Source organism: Notamacropus eugenii, chromosome 2 (assembly GCF_028372415.1).
Source record: "Notamacropus eugenii isolate mMacEug1 chromosome 2, mMacEug1.pri_v2, whole genome shotgun sequence".
Taxonomy (NCBI): Eukaryota; Metazoa; Chordata; class Mammalia; order Diprotodontia; family Macropodidae; genus Notamacropus; species Notamacropus eugenii.
In genome coordinates this window covers 129,671,332-129,693,550 of record NC_092873.1, presented here as the reverse complement: position 1 = coordinate 129,693,550, position 22,219 = coordinate 129,671,332, and the positions used below count along the sequence as shown (strand labels likewise).

At 37.5% G+C, this 22,219-nt stretch overlaps 1 protein-coding gene across 1 annotated transcript in view; it reads left to right on the top strand.

Annotated features, from left to right (window-relative positions):
• Nucleotides 1–22,219, top strand: part of EYS (eyes shut homolog) — a 435,270-nt gene that overhangs the window by 304,277 nt on the left and 108,774 nt on the right. Inside the window, exon 7 of the mRNA XM_072642558.1 lies at nucleotides 18,576–18,758. Coding sequence (XP_072498659.1) covers nucleotides 18,576–18,758 — 183 coding nt within the window. The remainder of the gene's footprint in view (nucleotides 1–18,575; nucleotides 18,759–22,219) is intronic.

Below are 22,219 nucleotides of genomic sequence, written 5' to 3'. Positions count from 1 at the left end.
TACTTATGAGCTGGATCCCATTACTGATCAGCATGGAAACTTTGGCCTGCTCCATTTCTGACTTGAGCTGGTTCACCACTCCTCCAGCCTGGTGGTCTCCCCATAGGCACTCACCATATTGGTGCCAGACATAGTGGGAACACCTTATTGGCTTAGCCCACTGTAGCAATCCACCACCCTTCCTATTGGGGAATTCTCTTGATCTCTTGGAAGATATATAAATAGAAGTGAGAGTCCAATGACTATGAGTCAAAGATATGAGGCCAAACCAAAAGCATAAAGAATTTATTAGTGCACGAATAGAGATTCCTTGAGCAAGTAGAAGCTTTAGTTTCTTAAGGTATAGCTTAGATTTTCACAGCTTTTCAAGACCTGTTTGGAGTACACAGTCAACCAGAAGCAGAATGGATAGAACAGAAATAGGGAAAATATGTTAACTTTGGGGCTACAGTATGTTAACCTTTGGGTCTCAGGAGTTGCCAAAGATCACATTTGTTCCAGTTGAATAATATTGCTTCTATGGTTAATCTCATCAGAATAGCCTGTTTGGGCAAGAAATTTCTAAGATAGTTGAGGTCTCCTTCAAGATAGAATCAGTCAATCTTATCTTTTTATTGCCAGTAAAGAGGAGAATAAAAATGTAGCATAAGGATTTCTATTTACATAACCTTGTAACTCAGTTTTCACTATCTCAGAGGTTACTTTTTCTAAGCTGTAGATGCTTTCTCCAAACTCATAGTCTAGGTCTTCTCCATTACCTACATCACCTGTCAAAATAATTTTCTTTTTCTTATCCTCATTCTCCCTAAGTTTAATATCTCAAGTTGTTACACTGTTCTTCTTCATACAGGCTATAACCTATGTCAAATCCCAAAGTGAAAACATCATCTCATGTTTTATCTCCATAACAACAAAAAGCCAGATATTTAGAAACATTAGGAGACATGTGAATTCTTTATTTTTCATCCATATATTTGTATTAAACTGACATTGAATGAAAGCATCAATGAAAAATCGTATGTTAAATATTTACTGTGTGCTAGATACCATGTCACGTGCCTAGGATACAAAACAAAAATTGAGATAGTCTCTTCAGTCAAAAAGAAGACTTAGAGGGAAGCAGTTTCCAGGGAAGAAGGTTTTAAGGTCTATGAAATCATTTAAATAATGACTGAACCCAAAGGAGATTTGACTGCACATCTTTTCCCATAGCAATGGCACTGAATACTATGCAAGAGTTGAAAAGTGAAGGGGGTGGGATGGGGAAGAGTCATAGAGTAAGCATACAAAAGTGAATGGCAAGATGTCCTGGGTAAATGGTGAACTGGGATAATGATGATGACAATGAAGACAGCCATATATATATATACATACGTATTTTTTATATATCAGATTCAGCATCCTCAACTATAAAATGGGGATAATAATGATAGTAATAATAAAACTACCTCCCAGAATTGTTGTGAGGACCAGTGAGATAATCATTGTAAAGCACTTAGCACAGTGCCTAGCACATAGTGAGTGCTACACAAATGTTAGCATTGTAAGGTTTGTAAAGCACTTTATAAACATTATCTCATTTGATCATCACAATGACCCTGGGAGGTAGCTACTCTTATTATACCTATTTTGTAGATGAGGAAACTGAGGTAGAGAGAGGTTAAGTGACTTGCCCAGGGTCATACAATTAGTAATTGTTTGAGATAGAATATGAATTCAGGGATTCCTAACTCCAAGTCTAATGTTCCAACCACTTTGCCACCCAGCTATGAAACAAGAAACATATATCATCTCATTTATTTCTTATTAAACGTTATCCATAAATAGGCTTTCTGGTGAGTTCAGAAGTCCTTGTCACGTGTCTGTGTTTTGGTAATACTCTGTGAAGCTACATTACATCAATACGACAATATGTAAGCTGCTCAAAGGCAGGAGTCATTTCCCTTTTTTTTGTCTCTCCCATGCCTGATACATAGGAGAAGCTTAATGAATGCTTCTAAATGAATGATTAAATGAATTTTTCCACATGTCTGCGGCATACAACAGGATACATCAAGTTAGATTTGCATGAAATGCACGTAAGAAAGAATTTTAGTTACAGTTTGAAATATGCCCACAATACTACTACTATGCTCATTAAATCTCAGAGTTGTCAAGGACCTGTCCAACCGACACCTAAAAAGGAATCCCCTCTACAACATTTCTAGCCAGTGGCTAAACATCTATCACTTGACAGCCTCTAATCAGAGGAAATTCACTACCCCCTGAGGCAATCTATTGTACTTTTAGATAACTGTAATCATTAGAAAGTTTTCCTTACTTCAGTCCTAAATATGATTCCTCTATTATTTCTACTAATTGTTCCTAGATCTACCTACTAGAACCAAATATTGTATGTCTAATTCTACTTCCATGTGACAACTTTTCAAATAATATAAAAAAGTGCATAAATCATTAATGGTAGAAGTAAGGCTGGAAAGGGAACTTAGAGGACATCTAGTCCAAGTCCTTCATTTTAAAGATGAGGAAACCAAGGTGCAAAGAGGTTTTACTCAAGCTCAAAAAGGAACTAAATTGCAGGGGTGGGATTTAAACCCAGGTGCCTTGTCTCCCAATCCAGTCTTTTTTCTAGTTCACATTGCCCTGGTCTCCTCCTCTCTTATCTAAATGCTCCTGTTTTCTTCTGCAGATTATATGGCATATTCCCAGCACCCTTACTATCCTGCTTTCCATCTTCTCCACTCATTCCAGATCATAAATATCTTTCCTAAAATGTGACAGTTAGAACTAGCTAGTACTCCAAATGAGTTCTGACCAGGACAAAGAACTCACTTCACTCATTCTGAATACTGTACCTTTTTTGATATAACCTATTTTAGGTATATTGATGCTCACTAGCACTAGAAATATCAAGTTTATGAGTGTGGTAAATATATAAGTAGCTAGGGAGCATTTCACATCTCTGTAGCTATAAAAAAAATTAACGTGGACTAATAAACTTAAGAAAATCTGTCTGTAGGGGCAGCTAGCTGGCTCAGTGAATAGTTCAATGTCCTTGGAATCAGGAGGGCCTAAGTTCAAATCTACCTCAGACACTTGAGTCATACTATAGCTGTGTGACCTTGGGCAAATCACTTAACCCCAATTGTCTCGCTTCCCCTCTCAAAAAAACCCAGTAAATAATAACAGTAAATAATGTCTATAAAACTGGATTAGGTAATCCATCACTTTTCTTCAGAGCGTCTGTACTTCTGAGAGTTGGTTCTAATAAACCTGCTGGCTTGGAACAATTCAAGTATTAAAAAATATAACAACATAGATTTAGAACTGGAAGGGACCTCTGAGGTCATTGGGTCCAAACCACTTATTTTCCTAGTGGACAGAGAGGTCCAGAGAGATTTAATATCTTGTCCAAGATCACAGCGGTAATGAGCAGAAACAGCTGCTTTAACTCCAGATGCATCACTCTCTCGGATGTGCCACACTTCCTTTTTTATCATAAACAGAGTTGGAAGCACATCTGTTCATTAAATGTTTTTCCAAGACCTATTACTTTGGACTTCTGGATTTTCTTGAGAATCAGAGTATTTAACCTCCAAATAAACACATTATAAAGTTATATAATCCCATAAAGCTGCAGGAAGTTGTTGAATGGCTTGAAAATACATATTTGTTGATTTTACCGCGTCATTTAGTTCAGATGTTACAATGTAAGTGCCACAGACTTCAGCATCAAGTATTTAGTCAATTCAATTTATAGACAATTTGATTCATTTTGGGCATATCTTGACATGTATAAAGGGGTTCATAATAATTCTTGCAGTATTCCCTTCACAGAATTGTTATGAGGCTCATGTGAAATAATGTACATAAAATGTTTTGCACTTTAAACGTTATATGACTACCAACTATAATTATATGTCATATATGCTCTTTCCCTCCTCACAGTTTAAAAAAATTATCTGTTTTTCAAGGTTAAAGCAATTCCTTTGAAATCCAGAAGATGGCACTAATTTCTAAGAATTATACATCTTAATAAAGTTTATAATGCTTCACGCTGTGGTCATTTGCCCTTTTCATGGGTGGGCATGCTGGCAGTCTGAAAATATATCTATTCTTCCTCCTGGGTTTTCCCATCTCAATGCAAATGAAAACTGCTCTTTACCCAGCTCATTATTAAAGAAAACTTAGGTGAGCTGATGAAGTGTGACTGACAGGAATTAGATCATCTCTATAGAAAATCTTTGAGTGATTCAATATGGGCAAAATTTGGCAACCAGCTGCTCATATTTATTTCATATTTTCACCTCTGGGTGAATTTAATACTGTGCTTCCATTTGACAAGAGTTCTTTATTTTATTTATTTATTGAATGTCTTCATCCTGAATCAGGAGGAACAGAAGGTTGCATGTTTTCTGCCCTTTCCTTCTCTATCCTTTATATTCTATTACTGTTTGCTAACATTATCTCAGAGGTGGCTATTTTCTGTCTCCTTTAAAGTAGGATCATTCTGGTGTGCTGCTTTTTTCTCATTTCTAAATGAGAATAATCATATATAGTAGTCCCTCAGCAAATAGGAATGATCTCAAAGAGCGGAGTTTTATGACCAGTTGCATTTTTGTGGGAGCCAAAGTTCTGTCTTACACTATCCTAGCCTGTGGAGCATGCTTAATCGCTGAAGATGTAAGAAAAGTGTGTGCTCTGGGATCACAAAGGGAAAGGGAAGCAGAGAAGCCAGCATCTTCATATTTTTGAAGATGCATATATCTACATAAAGCTTAACTCTCTGTCCTTATAAGTTAAATGTTTATTGCTATTTTAAAGATTTGTAATAAGCACAATCCAATCATTCCTCCTTGGTGAAATCATACAAGAGTGCCTTTAGAGCTAGAAGGAACCTTACAGTGAATCAAACACGCTGGCTGCCACAACTCTCCCATGTCCTGCCTGAACCAGATTAAAATGTAATTAGGAAATATTTAACAAAAGTAAATAAAAATATAATAGAACATAGATAATCCTAATATGAGATTTTGTAAGACGATATGTGGCTAACAAGGAATCTTATTATGGCCTAATGGATCCCATTTCAGTTTGAAACATCACTCATTTAATCTCACTTCTTTATTTTACAGATGAGGAAAACTGAGACGTAGAGAGGCCAAGTGACTTGCTGAATTACTAATTAGCATAGGTGAAATTTAAACTCAAGTCCTCTGATTTCAAACTCATTGGTGGATCACTGAGTACCTAAGGCAAACATATTCCCCATCAAGGATATGCCAGACAACATCTAAATGTTGTCTCAGTGGTATAAAAGGAGAAAGATTTTAAGGTCCTGCTCAGCGCAGTCTAGTCTAGTTTTTCATTAAAAGTTATAGAAATCATCCTAACATACTTCATATGAAAAACTTTGAACTGTCTTTGGACAGTCTAGGACAGGAAAGTTATACTGAGCTGAATCATATGCTGTATCTTTGATTAATATCCTCCCTCTACTATGGCTGAAATAACCTCCTTTTGTTGTGAGATGTTCTATATTTTATTTCATTCCTGTCTTAAACTTAAGCTCCCAGCCAGCCTCAGGATACTTCATTGAGGATGTCCATACCTTCTATAGGGATATGTATCCAAAGGTAAAATAAAACTCTTATCCTATCATGTTGACCAAGCTTTTTAGCCTAGGAGAACCTTGCTAAATCAGTTGTTTTTTTTTCCAGAGGCATCATGATAAACAGAAGCATTGGACTTGGTACCAAAAGGTCTTCATTTTACAACCTATCTCTGACCCTAACCTAGCTGTGTGACCAACAATAAGTTACTTAAACTGTTTGAGCCTCAGTTAAAACGTGAACTATGTTCCTCAAGGGATTGTTATCAGGAAGGAACTTTGTAAACTATGACATATTATATAACTGCGAACTGCTGCTTAGGCAGTCAACAAGCATTTACTATGTGGCAGCCTCTCTGCTAAATGCTGGAGATACAAGTGCCCTCAAAGAGTTAGATTCTATTGGGAAAAACATTATGAATTTTTGTGAAAAAAAAGGGCATTATAGATACGGATATGGGTAGATACAGATGTCTATTTAGATGATATAGATATAGGTATATACAGGTATATAGGCATATGTATATACCTACAACATTAGTATAAATACAAAGTAATTTCTATGGGAGAAGGCTTAAGAAATTTCGGAGTGCATAATGTGCCTCATGAAAGAGGTGATCCTTGCACTAAGCCTTAAAAGAAGTTCAGGATCCTTTTTGGCAGAGGTAAGGAAGGAGGAGACTCCAGACTTAGGTGCTTCAGAAAGAAGACAGGAAATGGAGTTTTGCACAAGAGGAATAGTAAGGAGACCAAATTGACTGGAATATAGAGTTTCTGAAGGAAGGTTAATGTGCAGTAAATCAGGAGCCAGATTATGAAGGATTTTAAATACCAGTGGAGTTTGTAGTCTATCCTACTGGCAATTGGGAGCCATTGGAGCTTCCTGAGTGACCTGGTTAGACCTGGACTTTAATAATATTTTTGGAGTTCTGTGAAGAATGGATTAGAGAAGGAAGAGAAGGATGTGGGAAAGTTAATTAGGAAGCTATTACAGTACCACAGCTGAGAAGAGATGAGGGCTTAAACTAGTATGCTTTTTTCCTGTTTGTAGAGAGAAGATAAGACAGCAGAGATGTTGAGGGGGTACAATTTACAAGATCTGGCAGTAAAATGGCTCTCTATGTTGATAGAAAAGAGTCAAGGATGATTCTTGGTGACTGAAAACAGTGGCCTCAACAGAAATAAGGAAGTGAAAAGAGGTGGGAGAAGAGGGATTCATTTCTGGTTTGTGGCCTTAAGGTTCCACTTGAAAAAATTAATTTGATTCTGTATCATTTTTATTGATCCTATTGACGGTTAATTGATTTTGTCCTGTAACTATCTAAATCATGGTTCTCCGTCGCTGAACTTAGATAAGAATTCAGTTGATGGGTGGACTAAGTTTAGAAATCCAGCTCTCTAGCTAATCACTGTTCTACTGTTGCCTCAAGGAATTCTGCTAACCTTGGGAAATGCTGCTTATTCTAAGGGAGTCAGGACTAATATCTTTGCACCACCAAACTATCCTTCAAGGATGTCTGGTTTGTCATCCAAAGAAGTATGGGCCATTATCTTGCAGGTAGACTCAAACTATGAACACAATCACATGAGAGAAAGAGGGGAGTCGTTGCTAGCCCCCGTGTCAACTTCCAACAAATCATAATGTTCCCCATACCTCAGGTACATAGCCAACCATGTTGCCCTTATCTTCATGATGTTTTGTTCATTATTCTGCACTCCCCGAAAACCTGTAAAAGAGGAGTTGCCCTTTTGCTCAGTGTCTTTAGGGTAGAATCTGAGGCAACCATTGACCCATCTTATTCTCAGATTACTGGCCCTGAATATAAAATGTTGTCTTATTCAGAGACATGTGCCTCAATTTACCTTTTTATTAAATTTCACTTGTGGCAGTTTGTGAGCAGTGAATGAGTCAGGAACCTAGTGGAGAGTTAGGGCTGGATATCTATGGCTGGAAGTTGTCTAGAGAGCAATGATACTTCAACCCACAGAAAGAGGTAAGAACGTCAAGAGAAGAATGTAGAGAAAAAAGAGAAAAAAAAGTTTAGAACAAAACTTACAGCCCATTCACCCCACAGACTTTATCACAAGGACTGTTTTCTAGTAATGGCTCTCCCATCTTATTCTTGGGAGGTTGATTTGGTGAATTCTAGCATAAGATATCTAACTTTTATATTGTGCCTACTATGTGTCAGATACTCTAAGAGCTTGACAACTATTATCTCATTTGGTTCTCATGACAACACTGGAAGATAGGTGCTATTATTATCCCCATTTTGCAATGGAGAAAACTGAGGCAAATAGAGGTTAAGTGACTTATCCAAAGTCACACAGCTGGCAAGCGTCTAAGACTAGTTATGAACTCAGGTCTTCCTGACTGGAAGCCTATCTACTGCACCACCTAGATGTCAGTATTACATTCATCTCTGAAACTTCAAATCATTAACTTTGTCCTAATGTTCTAGTCTGTCAAGATCCTTTTGAATCTCTCACTCAGTATGTCTTTTATGCTACTCAGCTTTGTATGACATGCAAATTTTGTAAGATTGCCAATTATCATTTATTCTAAGTACTGACAAAAATGTAAAATGGTATGGCCAAGACAAATGCCTGGAAAACTCTGTTGGAGACCTTTCAAATTGAATTTAAACCAATAATGATGACTGTTTGGTACTGACAATGAATGAATGAATGCATAACTGAATGAATGAAAGAAGCATTTATTAAGTATCCTGTGAATGATAAATGACAGAGATACAAATAGAAAATCCTAGATAATCTCTGTCCTCAAAGAGCTTACACTCTTATTTTTTTCTTTTTTAGTTCTGAACTTGATATACACTAAATGAGCATTTCTGTGTACGTTATTGAAGGAGAGACTTGTACACTGAATTGAAAATTTTTATATGTAGAGTTTACTTTTCAAGTATATAATGAGTTCAACATATAACTTTCAAAGGTGAAGGAACTTACATTCTAATAGGAAAGACAATACATATAATGGAATGGTGACAAGAAATGGGGTGTTTTGGTTTGGAAAGTTAAAAGGATGAGGAGAGAAAGCATAGAAGGTCGATTGACATACCCTACCAGAACAATGGTACAACTGATTTTATAATAGTTTCAAAACTGGAATGAATCTGAAGGAAGTGGGTACATTGAAAAATATTTGGCAAGGTGGCTGGTGAGAAGACTTCTGAGGATCAAGGGGTAAAGTATAGCATTACTGGAACCTATATATACTGGAACCTATATACTGGAAATATTGGGCAAAATGAAGCACTTACCAATTGGGCCAGCAGAGGCCCCAGGGCAGGAGCTCTGAAACTCAATAAGCTAAGATGTCCAGAACAAGGTCTCTGCTCTGGACATCAAAGTGACTAGTGGCTGTATGTATCTCTCTGTCTTATCCACAAGGATTCCATGAGAGGCTTAATTAATTGTTTTGTAAAACCTGGGTGAATCACGTCTATATCATCTCCCTGATCTGCCTCTCAAAAAAGGAAATGAGATGCCAGAAATAGATGTTAACTTATTCTGTTCTCTTGTACCCATTCCATAGAATTTGTATATAGTAGGCTCTATAGAAAATAGAAGAGATTGGAAGGGAACAGAGTTGTCTGCCTTGTGTATTTGCATAATGGTGGGGAGTAATGTTTAGAAACGTACATGGATAAGAGAGTATAGAAACATTTTACTTTTTCAAGTACTTTTTTTAAGACTAAAAGAATTTCTTCAAAAATGTATTTGTTATAACTTTTGTGAGATATTAAGAGGAAATGTATACAAACAATCTTTCAGATTCAAAAGAATCATTTTGCTACCATTTTTAATCAAGAATTTAATATTTATAGTATGGTACTTTGAGCAACATAAGTTACGGTTATAGATAGAGCAGAGGCTAGTAGCTGTAGCAGGGAGAAACTATTCTCAAATACACGAATTAGAGTATTTTTGATGCAGGAGTTTTACAAGATGTATAGCTATTTGTCTTTTTAAATAAGTCTTTATTTCTTATTTCTATGCCTTATTCACACACATCAACATACAAAAGTGTTGATTGAACCTAGATCCCTGATAAAAGAGCAAAACATCTTAAATTCGAGTAACCAATGTCTTCCTCCATGAATCATCATGATAGTAAGCCAAGGTTCCTAAAGGCTGTGTCAGCAAGTACCAAGTTCTGACAAGATCCTATCCAAGCTGAAGAGTCTTCTAGCATGAGCCAGTGGTAGACTGCATGTCTTTAGGTAGAGGAACAACTTAGCTAAATTTGAAGAGACTCATCACTCGACACTGTTGAATACAGTATGATTAATTTTTTGACTATGAGAAGTACAGTAACCACGTAGTGAAGCTTGAAGAGTTTTGCCAACAAATCACAAACCTTTGAAGTACTAAGAGCCACAACTATAAAAATGCAAATACAGACTCAGTTGCTGAAAGGCAGTAAGGAAATAAGAAGACACTGGTTCAGACAAACAAAATGTTAGACTTACAATAGGAATCTACCTTTGTCCCACCCATTCTTTGCAGCAATGGGAGGGAACCACAAGTATGGAATGCTGAATACAGTGTCAGTTTTTTGATGTGTGAGTCCTTTTTATGCTTCCACTTTTTTTAAATTATTGTAAGGAAGGGATTCTCTACAAATGGGTAAGAGGTGAGGGAAGGATACAGTCAATCAGTAAGCATTTATTAGGCACCTATTACATGCCAGGCACTGGGAAATGTAGGTGATGAGAAAATAAGACATTAATAAAAATTATTTTTAAAAATAAAAGTTTACAAGACTTTCTAATAAACACAGTTATCACATACGATTTCAGAGGACTAATGAAGAATATTAATGACTTGTGACAGAGAAGTGATGGGCTAAACTTGCAAAATGACATCCGTGGTTTTTTTGACACGACCAACATGGAAATTTGTTTTGCTTCTAGTTACTTCCCTGGCCTCCACTACTTGAAGGTCAGATAGTTTATATTTAACCCTTACCCTTTAAAGAGTTTGTCATTGGCTCTAAGTCCCACCAATGGTGTTCCCCTAAGCAAAGTGGAGTTTTTGAGGTTTGGGGACCCCAAAATACCGAGTCCTGCTCGAATGGATTCAACAAAAGCCTTCTTAAAGCCAAAGAAAAACAAAACTTACTAAAGATTCTCAATACTGGGTTGATTCTTAAGGAACCTAAGCATTTGTAATGCTTGTATTAATAAGAGGGCTGGATAGAATCTCAGCTAGATAGAGTCTGAGCTGGATTGAATCCGAGTACCTTCTTGGGGGCCAGCTGGAACTTAAATGCAGAAAAAGACAGGGAAGAATCCAGGTGTCACCAAGTAGTCTGGGGCCCCAGGGATGGTCTTGATAGGGGAGGCCAACCTGGAATGAACAGAGATCTTGATGGGAATGACCAGTACCCTGGGGTAAATACAGATTGAATCTAGGGAGGATCTTGATGGGAGTGGCCAGCAGCCTGGAGAATGGGATTTTGATAGGATCAAGGATGAGAAGTACAACAGAGATTTGGGCAGTGAAAATGAAAAGCTTATGGGCCCCAAGAGACTACCCAAAGATTCAAGCAGAGTACAAGAAGGGTCCTGGATTCTGTACCCCATCAGAGTCACTGTACCTCAGATTCATTTAACCCTTTAATAGTCAGGTTAGTTTTTCCAAAGAAATATTTACTTCAAAGGTATAATAACAAATATACAACCAGCTTTAGAACAGTCCCAAGTTCCAAGTCCAAAGCACTCTTTGGGATAGAGTTCTAGGCACCTGGCTTCTCAGAACTTCTCTGCCAGGCTGGCTGACTAAAATATCCAGCTTAGAATTCTGGCTTTGTCCCCATAGCTCAAACTCTCAGGTTCAGTAGATATTACCACCTGTGTCCAAAAACTAAAAAAGTCAAATGAAACAGGTCAAGACAAATACTCTGTGTCCATTTCTCATAACCACAGTGTATAAAGGAAAGAGGAAAGGCCAGTATGCCTCCTTTCACCTTATAAGTTCAGTTCATTGTCCCTACACTGAAGGTTAACCTTCACTTTCTCTGGATACTGAACAAAAAAGAAGGGGAAAAGAGAGCAAGACTGTCCCAGTCTGGCAGTTTAAAAGATATACCTTGTCTGACCAATCAAAGGAGGCTACTGCCAACCACATGACAGAGGGACCCAGAGAAGCAGTTTGCCTCCATGTTGGGCAATCTAGGCACGTGCAAAGCAAGCCCCCATTTCACCATCTATGGGTATTTGACACAAGGGTTTTGATTTTCTTATTCAAGGTTTGGGAAAGAGAGGGGCACAGGAGAAAGAGAAAATAAATGCTTGTTAATTGAAAAACAAATTTAATTCAAAAATAGAAATATAGAAGTATCCTAATCACATTCATTCATTACATTTTCTTCTTACTAGCTTCAAATATTAGCCTACATTTGCTCTTTTAATCATATATAATCTATGACAGCTAAGATGCCAAGTCAGATGGTTATTTATACCTTCCAGTGTACCGGCAGAAGTTGATTATGACAAAGCTGAATGGGAGGAATCTGGGCTTTTTGCCCCTACTTGGCACTATGTTCTTGCAAACTTCTTGCCTTTCATCTTGAACTCTGCTCTTGAATCCAATAGAGTAAAACCTTATTAATTCCCAAGAGTGGAAGGGCAACCTAAATCAAAGACTAATTTAAAAAGAAATATGATATTATTACTTTTCAGTATTATAAAGTATCATTTTTCTGGGATTGTCAGGGAATTAATAAATTCCCTGAAGCTAGGTGACAATTAGAGTGCCGTACTTGAGTTCAAAAAATATTCCAGTTCAAATTCTGACTCAGATATTTACTAGTTATGTGACCCTGAGATTAACCTCTGTCAGTTCAGTTTTCTTGCCTATAAAATAAGAATAGTAAAAAATAGCACCTACCCTACAGGTTTGTTGGGAGGATCAAATGAGATAGTACGTGTAAAGTGCTTTGCAAACCTTAAAGTATTGCTTAAATGTTAGCTATTATTGTTGTAAAGTTCCACAGAAATGAATTTTCCAGATAACTGAAATTTAGCCCTTTTTACACCGAAACTTTTTAAATGTGAATTGTTTCATGAAAATCTTTATTATGTTCATTGCAAATTCCCTTGACTCATATTGAAGGATAGATTGTTCGTAATTCCACCTGTTCAATAACTTAGAGACTGTTGATCACTTCTTATGGGCAAGTTGAAGGTTGTACCGTGTATAATCTTTCTTCAAGAAATTTACCACTTTCTTATTAACACAGAATTATTATGAATATCAGACTATTTGCTCCTATGCTAAGGTAACCCTATAATTTTATAGATAATTCTTCTATCTCCTTCCCTGCTATAAGCTTCCATCTCTCAATTTGTCAACAACATTTAATAGTCCCCACACCCCCCAAAGCGCCTAATCTGTTGTTCCTGCAGAATTTATGAAGAAATCATCCCTTGCCTAATTAGGAAAGTATTTTTATGCAACAAGCTGCATAAAAATTTACTATATAAAAATATTTAATTGCTTTTAAATGTTTAAATATACCTTATAAGAAATACTGACACAGCACTTTCATGTTTGAAAAGCATTAATATTATTTTATTTGAACATCACAACAATTTTGATGTTGTTGTGATCAGCTCTGATCATTTTTCAGATGAGAAAATTGAGGCTGAGAGAGGCGGTGACCAGTTAAGAGTCATACGGTTTCTAAATTTCGGAAGTAGAATCTGGGAAATGACAAGTACTGGGTTAAATTAGTAGTTCAGTAAAGTAAACAATATGCATTATATATTTACTGTGTGCCAGACACAAGCAGAACCACAATCCCCACCCTCAAAGAATTTCCATTCTAGTGGAGGCATACAACAAATACAAGTAAGTCTGAAGAGCTCTGATTTCTTGATGTGCTTATTGCTTTCACATTTGCAGATCATAACCCCTCTCTGCCTTACAGGGTGGTTTGGGGAGACTGATGCTGTGACTGAAAACTCTTATCACCCAGTCAAAAGCCCTGCCAGTTAAGTTAAACCCATATTCCATGATCATGCCACAATGGGAAGGAAAAAGTATCTGTTCAGGGACATAACAGAGAAAGTCTGGAAAGTCAGGAGTGGATCCCAGAGAGGAATGAAGACATGGCCACTTTTGGTGCTTTCCTCAAAGTGGAGGTCCTTCCCAATACGGAAGGGACACAGAGTTAGAATGTACTTCCAGGGTTGGAATGAAGTAGCCTCCTTAATTTGATCTGTCCCAGTTTTCATTGAATCAATTTGTCTTAAAGGATAGAAGTTTGCCCTCAGAAGCCTAAAAACCTGGGTTTAAACTCTGCCTCTTATATACAGACTCTACATATTGACTCTGGGTAAGTCATTTAACTTCTCAAGTACTCCCAGGCAACTAAGATTATATGTTGCAAAGTAGGAGCTGATCTGTATTAATAGAGGAAGCTCCCTTTAGCATTCCTATGAAATCACAGGTCCAGAAAGGTGAATACAAATGCCTCAGTTCTAGGTTAATAATACCCTTGTGTGAGTAAAAGAAATTTCACAAGTGTCCTGCAAAGTGAAGCACAAGAAACTTTTGACAGCTCTTTTTCTCTAGTGCAGAGGCCCCTTCCATTTACTTCTGGATTCTTGGTTATGCTGTTTAATTAAGATAGAGATTAAATTGGATCTCTAAATTTATATAATCTCTAGTATATTTTGTTATTTAGTCATTTCAGTCATGTCCAGCTCCAAGCCTGGCACTCTATCCCACTGTACCACCTAGCATAGAGTTGATAATAAATGCTTATTGAATGATTGGTAGATTGATTGAATCTGTAAGGTACAGAAATAATTATCCTGTTTTCTATTCTCCAGTCTCTCCCTTGGCTCTTTCCTTGCTGCCTACAAATGTGCCCACTTTGCTCCAACCATTTAAAAAAATAAAAACACTATTTGATGCTATAATATTTAAATACTTCAAGAATCTCTAATTCGTGAATGTGGTTATTGCTTTCACATAAGCAGATCACAACCTCTTTCAGCCTTACAAGGTAGATTTCAAGAGCTACTGCTGTGACTGAAAAATCCATCTCCCTGAATTCAACCCAATCAGGAGCCTTTGCCAATTGAGTTAAGCTAGTTCTCCATGGTTATATCATGTAATCAGCAGAAGAAAACAAGAACGTCTATGCTAGAGAAGACTGGAGGATTTGATAGTCAGAACATGGTATAATGGAAAGAGCTACTCATTTCAGATGTAACCCCCTAGATGAGACGTTTCCTGGTCACCCCAGATGCTAGTGACTATTCTTTAAAATTAATTTTTTTGCTTTGTAATTTATTTTAGCTATTTATATGTGTGCCTCTTCCATATCACCACCCCCTCAACAGAATGTAAGCTCCCTGAGGTCAGGGAATCTTTCTTTCTTCCTTCCTTCCTTCCTTTTTTTCTTAATCTCCAATGCCTAGCATACAACATGTGCTTTAAAATGCTTGTTGATTGATTGATTGGAGTCATTTTAACACGCATTTAAATTTTGGCACTGCCACTTACTTCCTGTGTGACCATGGGTGAGTCACTTAACTTTTCTCTTAGCTTCAAGCTGCTGATCTGTAAAAGAGAAAGATTGAAACAGGAAAATGGCCTACTTCTAAGATCTCTTCTACATCAATGAACCTACAAGCCCATTTTGAATGAAGCATAGAATATGAGAATAAATATCAGGTAATATGAGGCTAGAAAGTAGGAAGTTGAAGGTAGTAGGCCTTGAATGACAAGGTCAAGAACTTCACCCTTACCCTGGTAAACAATGGCAAGTGAGTAAAGATTTTTGAGTGGAGAAATAACGTGTTGTGAGCAGCACATTAGGAAGATTACTTGGGCATTAACAGACAATAAGAATCAAATGTCTTTTATCATACTATAATATATAATTAAATTTCACTTTCATTGTTTTCTGTGCCAAGGTGAACAAACTTCCATAATCTTATTCTACATCAATTCCAGTCCATTTCATTTCCTTTAGAACCTCTGTCCACTATACTACTGCCTACAAAGTACCTGGATCAGAAAGTTTTATTACCTCCTGTTCGTAAACCATAATTTTTTCCTGTAGTTTTTTTTCAAAGCAATAAAAAGGCAGTGATATGTCATGATGCCCCACTTTAAACTCTGAAAGTTAAGAGTTTTATACCTCTTTCTATGACACCTTTACCAAAATTGAAACTTACGATTCTCGAGTGAAAAATCAAAGTGGAATAGTCAGCTTTTTGTGCAAAGATATATTATTGGATATGTCTAGATTAATGGGCAGAATGGGTATAAAATTCCCTAATAACAAAAATTATCTTTCCTGAGTGCCAGTGCAGCATTTGCCAAATAGAGGATAATAAGCAGGCATGAATGGTCCAATCCATACATGAGCCTTGAGCACAAAAGAAAGAAACATTTTTTTAATGCCATGACATTTTGAGTTTTATTGTTTCTATGTGGATTGTTGTTTTCTGAGGGGTAAACAATGGTAGGAGATAACTAAGGTAGGAAATATTCTTTAAGTTGAGAGGCAATGTAGAGTAATGAATAAAGAACCTATTTCTTAATTAGGAAGACTTTAAATCCTTCCTATAGCTATGTGACCGTCAGCCAGTCACTCAAGCTTTCAATAGCCCTGGCAGCTCTCTAAGATTATATATTTCAGTGCTTAGTAGGATTACTGGAACATTGTAGTTACTTATTATATATTTAACTAATTGACTATATGTTAACAGATGAGATGCCCATCTGTGTTGGCATAGGGAGATATCACGACAGAAGTTCTCAACTCAGTAAAATCACAGATCCCAAACAACCACAACCATGAGAGTTAGGCTGTACTCAACCAAGGAAAGAATTTCTAAAAATGCCCTCTTGTCAGAGAAAATGCTATAGGAGACTGGGTGAACAATCCTCTTTCTCTACATTTAATGGCGCCTTGAAATGAATGAATAAACCAGCTGCCACTGTCATGAAAGAAGTAAAAAGAAAACTAGCAAAGCAGTGAAGAAAAGGAAATGAGTTGTAATAAACAAGATAATTAGAGAGGAGGAAAAAGATGAGAAGCCGCATGGCAGTTGCATGCTTAATATAGAACTTGCTGGCTTTACACAGAACTTCTTATTCTCATTGATCTTAGGAATAAGTTATGTTCTACTGGACCTTGAGGTTAGAAAAGATTTCGTTTTTTTCTTTTTTCCTTTTTTATCTTTTTATCCGCTGCTTGCTCTGATTTTCATCTCAGTGCTTCCTCATTTATATAGTGCTTAGTATGTGCCAGGCACTGTGCTAAACGCTTTACAATTCTTAGCTCATTTGACCTTCACAACAACCCTGAGAGGGAAGTGCTTTTATTAGCCCCACTTTACAAATAAGGAAACTGAGGCAAACAAAGGTTAAGTGTTACATATTGAAACCCACTGTTTCAGTGTACTATTAATGATTCATTCTAGCAAAGGCTTTTACTTTAAGAAATAGTTCAGGCATCAAATTCCACGGACAATGAAAACTGACCAATTTCCTTCCTATTTCTTTGCTTTCCTCTGATTAGAGAGGGTAAAGGATAAGCAGCTGGAAAGCTCCTTCCTGATGCTCCACTTCAGAAGGGAATTCAGGGCAGCCATTTCATCATTTCCAACCTTGATGTAGAACTACTTCATACCCTCATACCAGGTTCTCTCTCACCCAGTTTTTTAGCTTCTTATATGCTATCTTCCAGATTCCCCCATTAGCCTATGAGTTCCCTGAGAGCAGGAACTATCTTTTGCATTTCTTCATACTGCCTTGCTTAGTACATTGCCTACAACTTAGCAAGCAATAAATGCTTATTGACAGACTAACTGATTTCCAGGGCTTTGGCCTGGCTTCTGATCTGTAGTTTTGGTTCACATAAGGATAGAAGATTGAGAAAATACAGTTTGCTCCAAGTTGTCTTTAAATTTGTTGAGAGCATCAAGATTCCAGGACCTGTTTACAAAGGACCCAAGAAATATTTTTGACTGCTGGCAATCTGTTCTTTAAAAAAAAAAAAAAATCAAAGCAAAAATCCTAAAAATATGCATGCTGGAGAAAGTTTTTAAAAAATACTCTTTAGAAAGGTATGTAAAGTCATAGGATACAAAATTGAATTTTCATCATTCTGATTGTGAAAAAAAATTCTGTCACTTGGGGACCAAAAGGGACATAAAGGGTATCCAATCTGTTAGGAAAACAGACTTTGTGGCACTGCAGGAAGGGTCTTGGCTATAAAGCAGAAGTTCTTAACCTTTTTGTCAGATTATAGGCAGTCTTTTGGTACTCTATTGATGCCTATGGACAGTTTCTCAAAATAATGGTTTTAAGTGCATAAAATAAAATATATAATATTATAATGGAAAACAATTATATTGAACTTCAATTACCAGAATATGAGGAGGGGGGGAGATTCATGGGGCTCATTTTGTTCTGAAGTAGTCCAAATCCTGCCTCTGAGTTTTTCTGTCTGTGTGATGTTGAGCAGGTCAAATGAATAGTAATAACAATTTTTAAAATAGCATTGATCTTGTACCTACTATGTGCCAGGTACTATGCTAAGAGCTTTGCAAATATTATTTTACTTGATCCTTACAACAATCCTGGGAGACAGATACTTTATTTATCCTCATTTTAGTGTTGGGGAAACTGAAACAAACAAAAGTTTAAGTGGCTTACCCAGAGTCACACAGCTAGTAAGTGTCTGAGGTCAGATTTGAACTCTGTTTTTTTTGACCCCAGGTCTAGCACTCTATCCACTATACCACCTAGCTCCCTATAACCTCCCTAGTCCTCAGTTTCCTCATGTGCAAAAGGAGTGGGTTGGACCAGATGACTTTTGAGGCACCTTCCAGTTTTAGATTTATGTTTATAACTCAATGTACAAAAAATTATTTTAACTGGTTGGTTTGGGGTTTTTTTTCCACAGCTATTAATATTACTCAGCCCAGTTTCAGTGGCACAGATTCCTTTGGATATACTTCATTCCTGGCCTATTCAAGGATTCCTGATATCAGCTTCTACTATGAATTCCACCTGAAATTCCAGCTGGCAAACAATGATTCTGCACTGCAAGATAATCTGATATTTTTCACTGGACAGAAGGGCCAAGGTAAGGCTAATTTTCCCTGCTGGTGAATTTTTTGTATTTTCTTTCCTTAAATATATTCTAGAGGGCTTGCATTCTGTTTCTTTAAGAAAACTCTAATTTTTCTGTAAGTAAAAGATATATCTGCATCACTATCACTGCCTTTTACCTTTTGCTCTCATGCATTGGTATGTGTTGGATGCTAGGGATGTGCTCATTTTCCAATAACTAATTGAAGACAGAGTTTCCCACAGGGTCAGAGTTTAGTATTTGAGAGTATGTGGCTTTAGGCAGGAGATTTCAGTTGCAAGGGGAATGAATTTATTTGGCATTTCTTTTTCTTCTCTTAAATTTCTTTCCACTTAATCGTAAAAGAAGAAGTTTAATTGTGGCCAATTCAGCATGAGGAGACAACCCAACCACAGAATGGAAACAACCTTGAAGTGTCCCAGTGTTGGCTAGAGATCAGCTCACAGATAAAACTTGAAGCAGAATTCTATCAAAGAGGCATTGTGATGTAGTAGGAAGAAAATAGACAGCAAGTCAGAAAACCTGGTAACTAGTTTTGGCTACTAGCTAGCCATGTGATCCTGGGATAGTCACAACCTCTTTGGATCCAGTTTTCATAATAAATTTCAAATGAAGGGATTAGGGTGGATAAGGTTTTCATAACCTACAGTCCCTGAATTTGTTTTTAAAAACATTTTGGAAACTGTTTTTTTTTTTTCCATGTAATTGACTTCTTCATAATCTTATGCATCTTCTTTTATGAATTTAAAAACACTATTCTTTAAAAAAAAAAAAAAAAGGATCCATAGGCTTTACCAGGCAGCTAAAAGGATCTGTGACACAAAATGGCTTCAGAACCTTTGGACTATATGATCTTGTACACCCCTACTCTTTGAAGGTATGGGAAATATTCTGATATACTTGTTAAGAGTATCAGATGCAAAGATTTATTTACAACCCCTTTCACTTGAGCTATCTAAGTGGAAGTTTTATAATTAAAGCATTTGTCCTATATTGATTTCCACAGATCTCAAAATTCCTGAGTGACATTAGCTAGTTTATACAAGTAATATCTCTATGAGAATGGTTCAAGGTTAGCATTATTTCTCTTTAACCAAATCAAAAAATTAAGTTATCGGGCAGAGCCAAGATGGCAGAGTAGATAGACACACATACGCTAGCTCCGAACCCACCGCCCATAAAATATCTGTAAAAAAGAACTTCCAACAAATTCTGGAGCAGCAGAAGCCACAGAACAATGGAGTGGACAAGATTTCTGTTCCAGAGAGCCTGAAAACCTCTCGCAAAAGGTCTTCGCACTGCAGACCTGGAGCCAAGCCCTGCCTTGGCCAAGCAGCGCTGAGAGGAGCGGATCCGAGCAGGGAGCAGATCCTAGCAGGCTTCAGGGATGGGATCTCCAGTGGCCGCGCCCTTGACAAGGGTTGGTGAGAGAGTCTCTTTGGTGGGTCAAGAGGGGAGTGGGGTGCCCCCATAACTCAGGCCCCCTCAGGAGGCAGCAGCTGAGGTGGGAGCAGACCGGGGCTCCCAGAGCAGGCAGGAGCCTGGCTCCATTGTTGAAGGTCTCTGCATAAACCCCCTGAGGGAACTGAGCCTGAGAGGCGGCCCTGCCCCCACCTGAGCACCTGAAATTAATCTCACACTGAATAGCAGCCCCGCCCCCGCCCAAAGCCCTGAGGCATTTGAATCTCAGACCCCAAGTGCTGGCTGGGTGGATCCGGAGGCAAAGTGGGTGTGAAGAGAATATTCAGAAGGCAAGTCACTGGCTGGGAAAATGCCCAGAAAAGGGGGGAAAAAATAAGACTATAGAAGGTTACTTTCTTGGGGAACAGGTATTTCCTCCCTTCCTTTCTGATGAGGAAGAACAATGCTTACCATTAGGGAAAGACACAGAAGTCAAGACTTCTGTATCCCAGACCACTCAATGGGCTCAGGCCATGGAAGAGCTCAAAAAGGATTTTGAAAATCAAGTTAGAGAGGTGGAGGAAAAACTGGGAAGACAAATGAGAGACATGTAAGCAAAGCATGAAAAACAATTAAACACCCTGCTAAAGGAGACCCAAAAAAATGCTGAAGAAAATAACACCTTGAAAAATAGGCTAACTCAATTGGCAAAAGAGGTTCAAAAAGCCAATGAGGAGAAGAATGCTTTCAAAAGCAGAATTAGTCAAATGGAAAAAGAGATTCAAAAGCTCACTGAAGAAAATAGTTCTTTCAAAATTAGAATGGAACAGATGGAGGCTAATGACTTTATGAGAAACCAAGAAATCACAAAACAAAACCAAAAGAATGAAAAAATGGAAGATAATGTGAAATATCTCATGGGAAAAACAACTGACCTAGAAAATAGATCCAGGAGAGACAATTTAAAAATTATGGGCCTACCTGAAAGCCATGATCAAAAAAAAAGGAGCCTAGACATCATCTTTCATGAAATTATCAAGGAAAACTGCCCTGAGATTCTAGAACCAGAGGGCAAAATAAGTATTCAAGGAATCCACAGATAACCACCTGAAAGAGATCCAAAAAGAGAAACTCCTAGGAACATTGTGGCAAAATTCCAGAGTTCCCAGGTCAAAGAGAAAATATTGCAAGCAGCTAGAAAGAAACAATTCAAGTATTATGGAAGTACAATCAGGATAACACAAGATCTAGCAGCTTCTACATTAAGGGATCGAAGGGCGTGGAATATCATATTCCAGAAGTTAAAGGAACTAGGACTGAAACCAAGAATCACCTACCCAGCAAAACTGAGTATAATACTTCAGGGGAAAAATTGGTCTTTCAATGAAATAGAGGACTTTCAAGCATTCTTGATGAAAAGACCAGAGCTGAAAAGAAAATTTGACATTCAAACACAAGAATGAAGAGAAGCATGAAAAGGTAAACAGCAAAGAGAAGTCATAAGGGACTTACAAAAGATGAACTGTTTACATTCCTACATGGAAAGACAATATTTGTAACTCTTGAAACTATTCAATATCTGGGTACTGGGTGGGATTACACACACACACACACACACACATGCACACGCACACACACATAGAGACAGAGTGCATAGAGTGAATCGAAGAGGATGGGATCATATCTTAAAAAAATGAAATCAAGCAGTGAGAGAGAAATATATTGGGAGGAGAAAGGGAGAAATGGAATGGGGCAAATTATCTCTCATAAAAGAGGCAAGCAAAAGACTTATTAGTGGAGGGATAAAGAGGGGAGGTGAGAGAAAAACATGAAGTTTACTCTCATCACCTTCCACTAAAGGAAGGAATAAAATGCACACTCATTTTGGTATGAAAACCTGTCTTACAATACAGGAAAGTGGGGGATAAGGGGATAAGCAGGGTTGGGGGGATGATGGAAGGGAGGGCATGGGGAGGAGGGAGCAATTTGAGGTCAACACTCATGGGGAGGGACAGGATCAAAAGAGAGAATAGAAGTAATGGGGGACAGGATAG